Here is a 7,464-nt window from a genome sequence, read left to right as displayed (position 1 = left end):
GGACTCCGGTGACGTGACGGTGACACGTTCCCATCGGTGGCCGAGCGGAGGAAGGATGAAGGTTTCTGATGAGAGCCCAGAACCGCCTGGGGTTCCATCTCCTCTAGGAACTCAGCCGCTGCGGGTCAGTGGATTTGTTTGGCCGGCAGCTCACGAACGCACTTTTGTTTTGTTCTTCACTTCAGCAGCAGCCTTGCAGGGACAACTGCGGCTCCGTGTGGTCCGGGAAGGGTCAGGCTCCTCAGTCCATGTTTAGATCAGGAAGGGGAAGGAGGGAGGCCGGCGGGGGGCAGAGGGAAGGTCTTTGCTGCATCTTCCATCTGTAGAATCACAGAATCATTTTGGTTGTAAAACACCCTCAAGATCATTGAGTCCAACCACAGCATCACTTGAGGAGCCTCATGTCGCCCCTCAGGTCACCCCTGGCAGAGCAGAGGGCTTTGGAAAGTGTTCGGTCCCGATGTGACGCGAGCGCCCTGGTTTGTGTCTCCTCAGTCCGCGCGGTTCGTGTGACGTGTTCCTTTAAACACGGGCCCTGAATTGCAAAGAGTTGCTGGTGCACCAACAAACGTGGCTGACGCAGAGTCTGGGCCTCGCTGCTTGAACTTCAGGATGAAACTTCTGCACTTTCAACTTGTTCCATCATTTTTTTTAATAGTAAAAGTATTTCTTCTCAGGTATTGAGAGAAGCAGCTGTAAGGAGAGTTTAACGTACCTCCAGAATCTTCCATGCTTTTAAATATATAAATCCGTTATGCATTTAAATATATAGATCATTAAGTAGACAGACTCTAGGAAGATTTGGTTTTAATAGCAGATGTATCTACTTAATGGATGCAATTGCCTCAAGGACCAATCTTGGGAGGAAATCAGTGATGTTCTGAAGGATGAATTTATTTCCTTAATTCTGGATAAAAGTGACTTAGTTTGAGAACAAGAGACACCAGCCCAGCACAGAGTTAATGTGTTTAATTGCTCTGGTCTGAGAGCCACGGGCACCGAGCTCTGCCCACAGGTGTGAGGGGGGTGGATGGACAGAGCTGGACACCCAGACTGACCAGTGAGAGTGTTCCAGCCCATTAGCGTCACGCTAATTATTTAAGGAGCCAGGGCCTTCCGGTTGGGTTGGCTCTTCTGATCTCTGTCTCTCTCTCTTCTCTTCACCCTTTTGTCTCCTCGGAGCCGGGGCAGATTCGGGCGGGATGTTTAGCCCGGCCCTTTGCTGTGTTGCAGGGGTCTCTGGACTTTTCTGCCTTTTCCCCCCTTTTTTCTCTCTGGGCTGGGCTGTGGGACCAGGTGCTCCTTTGCTAGGCCTGGCTGCTCAGCTGTGGACAGAGCTCGTGAGGAATTGCCTTGAGTATCTTTGTTATTCTATTAAATCCTAGTTTGTTTCCCCCTTCGCCTTTGACTCTTTCCCCTACTGGGGGGTCGGGGAAGGGGTGAGCGAGCGACTGTGTGGTTGTGTTGCCAGCTCGGGTTAAACCACGACTCAGAGCAGCAAAAGCGCGACCCAAAGGTGTCCCAGGGTCCATGCCCGCTCCTGGCTCCCCAAGAAGTTGGGCTGGTGCCCTAAACTGGTGTGGCCCAGGGGACACAACCCTCAGCCTGTCCCTGGGGCTCTCCCGACACACGGGGTCTCTGGTGCTCCTCACAGCGAGGATGTGGCCAAGGCTGTTGGCCATAGATGGCGTTTCATGGAAGAGCCAGTAGAGCCGGCCTTCCCAGGGGAGCACCATCGTGAACTGGCCTCTTTTGCTTCTGTGTGGGCCTGTGTTGATCCTGTTGCAGGCTCGGGCACCTCTTTGTGCTGGTGATGGACTTTTGGGCGCCGTTCCTATGAGTCTCACACCGAACCCAGGTGCCAGGCTCGGTGTTGCGGTTCCTGCAGGTGTCTGCAGGTGTGAGTCTTCTGTGGGACACGGTTCCTGGTGAGCGCAGAGAAGCCATTTCCATTGCTGTGATGAGTCCTCAGGCTGCCGCAGACGGAGTGAGGACTGAGGGGGTCGGGCCAGGTGAAGACCTGCGTGCTGCGGTGTCCCCGTGTCGGCTGAAGGTCCCTAAGAAAAAAGAGACTTGGGATGGCTGGATTCCTGGTTCACAAGCGTGCAGGAGGCTCTGCTAGGGAATGCGCCTGTCCATGGGACAGATGAGTTTCCTGGCATTTCCGTTCCTTGAAGGTGTGAAGTGAAAGCTCTCTGGCTTCTGCCACTCATCTGTTTGGACAACGGGTGCTCAAATGCTGTCTAATCCCAGATCTAACCAGGGACAGGGAGAGGATTCCTATTCTGCCTGTAGAGGAAAGCCCCAGCTTTGCCCTCTTTCAGGATCGTCAGAAGGATGGATGCTTTGAGGAAACAGCTTTAAGGACTTTCCACATCTCCACTGCGGTTAATTGCCTTTCCTCAACCACTTATTTTATTTCTCATTTCCTTTGCTGATGTCACACGTTTCCTCTTCTCTAGTGACTCTGCAGTCATGCTGCCGTTGCTCCCATTCCGGTGTCCTGCTCTCGAGAGCCGCCCACGCGGAGACCTCCCAGCCCCGCTCAGAGCAAGCAACATTGGGATTCAGAAGACTGAGCATCCCCAGTAAAACACCCGTCACTGCTCTACTGGCAGATCGTGCTGAATCCTTTCAGCTGCGGTAAGTACAAAATATACTTTATTAGTGCTATTCCTCCTGGAAGACGCTTTTGCCGATAGCACAGCTTGTTGTCTTCGCACCTTGCAGCCATGAGCCAGTAAATCCTTACTGGGCGAGCGTATTTACGTGTTTTAGACAAAGGGGAACCGCTTCAGCAGGAGAGGCTGAGCGAGATCTCTGGGGCTTAGGGCATCTCACAAGTACAACGGAGATGTGAGTTCGAGTTCCTCAGGCTGAAAAGCGGGTATTGAGTAGATTTAGTGCAGAACGGTGCCATGCTCTCTCCTAGCTGTATTTTGTAGAATAGCTGGCTTGACAAGCGAGAAGGGAAAAACTGGAGAGCCCACCAGTAACATCCACCAGAGCTCCCGGGCAAAGTTTGGAGGCTGCCGTGCCCATGTACAGCACCAGAGATGGAGGGGTACGTGGGCAGGACCCTGCGGCACAGCCTAAAGCGACTTTGTGAATGGTTGTACCTATATAGTGATGTGGGTGCTTCTCTCTTCCTCGTGAATTCAGAACTGGTGTTGCAGTGATAGAGCACCTTTCACTGCAAGGATTCCAGCCCCGAGCACCAGAACTGGTTGCTGAAATTGGCAGGTAGAACAGTGGGTTTAGTCATCTTCACTGCTAAATTAATTATCACAGTGTCCTGAGCTGGAAGGACCCACAGGATCATGGAGTCCAACTGCTGTCCCTGCACAGGACACCCCACAGCTCACCCCGTGTGTCTGAGGACATTCTCCACTCTCTTCTTGAGCACTGTCAGGTTGGGCTGTGACCCCTCCCTGGGAGCCTGTTCAGTGTCCAGTACCTCTGGGGGAAGAACCTTTTCCTCATGTCCCACTGACCCTCTCTGGCACATCTTCTGCTGTTCCCTGGGCTCTGTCACTGGTCACTGGTCACCTCTCCTGACAACTGGAAAGAAGCACCAAGGGGGTTGCAGGGTTTTCTGAAGAAAGGGAGAGCTTTCCTGAGCTAGAGCTGACTTCCCCATTTGCAGAGGAAGATTGCAAAGGAGGAACTGACAGCACACGGGCACAACGAGAGACTCAACCCAGAGTGGGTGAGATGGGGTTTGTGCCACTTTCTGCTACTGGGGAAGATCCGGAAAGTTTCGAGGCAGGCAGGCACCTCCTCAGAGTCTTTGGGGGAAAACGCCTGTGTCTGCGGGGCCGGCAGAGCTGGGACGGGCCCATCACAACGCGCAGCGCCCAGCGCTCCTGTCGTGACTCGCACAAGAAGTTTGGGCTTCGTGACTGGTGGCACAGCTCACTCACTCCGGGAAAACCACCGTGTTCTGCAAATAAGGTTAAAAACCCAGCGCGTTTACCATCGGTGAGCAACCGACTGTCCTTGCTGGTGGCTCTCAAACTGCTTTACCTGTATTAGTTATCTTCGCATGAAGGAAGAGGGAGAGAAAAACAAGCAGATCTGCAGATTGTGTCATGGGGAGGTGGGTGGTGGAGCCAAGAATGCGTGTGTTCTCTAGATGGTAAAAGCAGCAGGTTAAAGTGTGCAAGGGATTAGACCAAATCCATGTAAATCTGAGACAAGAACACGTGCAGTATTGATGATGCTATGGCCAAACTTTAGATGTGAAGAAACACTGAGGTGGGGACTGGAAATATTACAATCCTGAAGGCGTCTCTTTAGGGATGTTTGTGTCTGTAGCCTCACCGGCGACACAGGAAAGCACAGAATTACTGCTGCTGCATTTGGTGCAGAAACGATGGGGGTGGGCGAAAGGAGCCAGAGAGATAATGGGCAGGACTTGGAGATAAACTGTCTTTAAAAACCAACAGTGTACCACAAATGCTCTATATTTTTAGGTAAGAAGAAAAGCGACGGCAGGAAACTCTGCTTCAGACGTGCCTACTCAGCAGCACGATGTCTGAAAAGGGTAAAGTTGGTGCAGAAGGTAGTGCTGGTTCCTACATTTCATGCCACATTGACTCTGAGTTTCGCTACAACCTCTTCACCGTTTTCTACAGCATCATTTTCATCCTGGGCTTTGTTGCCAACTGCTACGTGCTCTGGATTTTCAGCCGTATCTACCCCACCAAGAAACTCAATGAAATCAAGATATTCATGGTGAACCTGACAGTAGCTGACCTGCTCTTCTTGGTTACCATGCCGATGTGGATTGTGTACTACCATCACCACGGGGACTGGATCATGCCCAAGTTCCTCTGTAACGTGGCTGGCTGTTTATTTTTCGTTAACACCTACTGTTCTGTTGCCTTTCTGATGGTCATCACATACAACCGTTACCAGGCCGTGACTAATCCCATCAAAGCTGCTCAGTTCACCACCCAGAGAAGAGGTATCTACTTATCAGCAGCTATCTGGATCATAATAGTGGGCAGCTCTCTGTATTACCTTTTCGACGATAATACTAATGAGGAGAAGATCGATTCCAAGAATTTCACTCGGTGCTTTGAGCGCTACGACTCTTCCGGCAATGTTTCAGCCGTTCTCACCATTCACGTCATCATCTGCGTCCTTTTCTATATCATTTTCTTTTTTATACTAGGCTGGAACGTCATCATTATCAGGACGCTGTTCTCCAAACCAGCGCAGCCGCGCAGGAGCGCTCACGTCAAGCAAAGGGCGCTCTGGATGGTTTGCACGGTGCTGGCCGTGTTCATCATCAGCTTCGTACCTCACCACATAGTTAACCTGCCCTGGACCCTGACGGTTCTGGAGCAGTGGAGGAAAGAAGATTGTCAGCTGCGCCAACAACTCAATGACGCTCACCAGGTGACGTTGTGCCTCTTGAGTATGAACTGCGTGCTGGACCCCATCATCTACTGCTTCCTCACCAAGAAGTTCCAGAAGCATCTTTCGGAAAACCTGAAAAGCATGAAAGAGAGTCGCAAGTGCTCCAGGCAAACCACGGACACTGTGATCGAGGGCACCATTCACCAAGAGGATGCCATCAGGATCTAGGTCAGCCCCGTTCTGATTGCAGACTGAGATGCGTGAAATTAGTCACTCATCTGTTCTCAAGAAGAGGCACCAAGGGACACAACAGAGGACCAGAATATTACATTTCCTTTTTCCCATTTGACAGAGGAATGGGCGCCCATCGCTTCTATCAATCACATGCAACCGGCAGAACTGGAACTTGTAATGATCTGGCAGAAAAGCACCTTCTGTCTGGGCTGATGTTCTCATGGGTGCCGAGAAGAGCTCAGGTAAATAAATAAAGGTGTCACTGACCTTGTGCAATGAGCAGCTAGAAGCTGAGGGCACTGAAATTATCCACTGTGTCAGCCCAGATGGCACTGTCCCCAATCCTTTGCCTGCCCAGCTCCCCCGAAGAATTCACTATCAGAGCTGTCAGAGCCTTCTAAAAGACCTGGAAGAACAGATTGTGCCACCAGTCAGGTGACTGTTCTAAGCAGCTTACGTGGTTCTGTGAAGGGAACCTGAGCTGAAGAAGTGGCTGGAAGGGACACGGTCCAAGGAGTTCCTCAAATGCCGCCAAAGAAGAGACGTGCACCTCCGATCCCATCTCACCTGCTCACGTGTTCTGCTGGGTCCGTACTTGACCAAGAGGAGCTGTTGCCCAATTTGCCTTTGCTCCCAGGTCCTGAATCAATGAAGTAACTGGAGCAGCAGGCAAGAAAACGAAGATAAATCAGTGGTGCACAGCCCGATCTCACTTTGGGGGCTCCAGATAACAGATGATTGTCAGTGTGGGCATTATGATAAGAAAAAAACCCAAACAAACATAAAATTCCTCAGTATCTTTGTTCTTATTTATTTGAATTAGAGTTGTAGCAAGCAACCCTGCATTATTCTTTCCCCCAGCCTTTCTGCTTCTGCTGACCAGCTCCTGATGTCCTACCACAAGTGAAGTATTAGGTCAGGTCATGGGCAACGGGGTTTTCCAGCGGTGCTGAGCTCTGTTACCAATCACGAGATACTTGAGGTTCCTTTTCTGACCCAAAATTGCCCAATCCCGCACAGGAAACTGGGCAGGGAACTTGTTTTCACAGCAGTTTTTTGTTCCCTAAACTACAGGGGAGGGTCTGGTTGATGACAGGAAAAGCGTCTCTGGCCGGTGACACTGATTATTCACACACAGCCTCCCACGGCCACCCCAGACTGACCAGGAAAATGGGCAGATAAGCTCAGGTCTTTCCCAAGACAGGACCAACGCTCGCACCGCACTTCGTGCAGATCCAGCGGGTCCTTCCGATGTATCTCCTGAAGATCCTCGGGCAGCTTTTATGCCAACTTGTGTGAATGAGCAAAAGAACCAAGAGATTTATTTTCCTAACAGCATCTCCGGAGGAGAGGATCTTGATCACAACACGAATTCATTTCCTGCTCCTGGCCTTGGCTCGGGTATCGGGCGCCCGTCCAGAACACGCAGATCTGGTAAATGTGTGAGCTTCTGTCAGTGCCTGGAAAGCCTGCAAAAAAGTTTACAGTTTAGGCTTGGTGTGGGTAAATACCCCGCTCTGCTCCACAGCAAAGAGCCGTAAGGCTCAGAGAACAGATGTAAACTTGCACCTAAGAACAGGGCGAGTGGAGGAGAAAGCCACAAGGACACTTCAGGACATGTTGCGGTAACTAAATGTGTTTCTAAAAACCACTCCGAGCTTCGACTTCTGCTCCTGGAACCACTTGCTGGGTTTCACCCCAACTCTCTTTGCAATAAAGCGGATCCTCCAAAGTTCCTTCCCCCAGTGTTGTGCCCCTCATCTTGCTGTGTTTACACTCGAGGGGAAACCCACTGACTTTGGTGTCGTGTCATTTATTTATTTATTGTATTTTTAATCGCCAAGCGAGCTCTGTGGAGATGCG

General features: G+C 51.0%; 1 protein-coding gene across 2 annotated transcripts; it reads left to right on the top strand.

The window, feature by feature from the left end:
- Positions 1 to 2,482: 2,482 nt before the first annotated feature.
- PTAFR (platelet activating factor receptor) lies at positions 2,483 to 6,388 on the top strand. Of its 2 annotated transcripts, none has more exons than XM_065857074.2 (2): positions 2,483 to 2,643; positions 4,476 to 6,388. In XM_065857074.2, exon 2 carries the CDS (start codon positions 4,534 to 4,536, stop codon positions 5,593 to 5,595), a length of 1,062 nt encoding a protein of 353 aa, XP_065713146.1. In that variant the 5' UTR covers positions 2,483 to 2,643; positions 4,476 to 4,533; the 3' UTR covers positions 5,596 to 6,388. The 2 variants fall into 2 exon arrangements, with proteins under 2 accessions (XP_065713146.1, XP_071655077.1); XM_071798976.1 differs by lacking the exon at positions 2,483 to 2,643 and adding an exon at positions 3,658 to 3,981.
- Positions 6,389 to 7,464: the final 1,076 nt, after the last annotated feature.

The sequence above is a fragment of the Patagioenas fasciata genome, chromosome 25 (assembly GCF_037038585.1).
Source record: "Patagioenas fasciata isolate bPatFas1 chromosome 25, bPatFas1.hap1, whole genome shotgun sequence".
In the NCBI taxonomy this organism is placed as follows: Eukaryota; Metazoa; Chordata; class Aves; order Columbiformes; family Columbidae; genus Patagioenas; species Patagioenas fasciata.
This window is presented reverse-complemented; position numbering and strand designations above follow the sequence as displayed.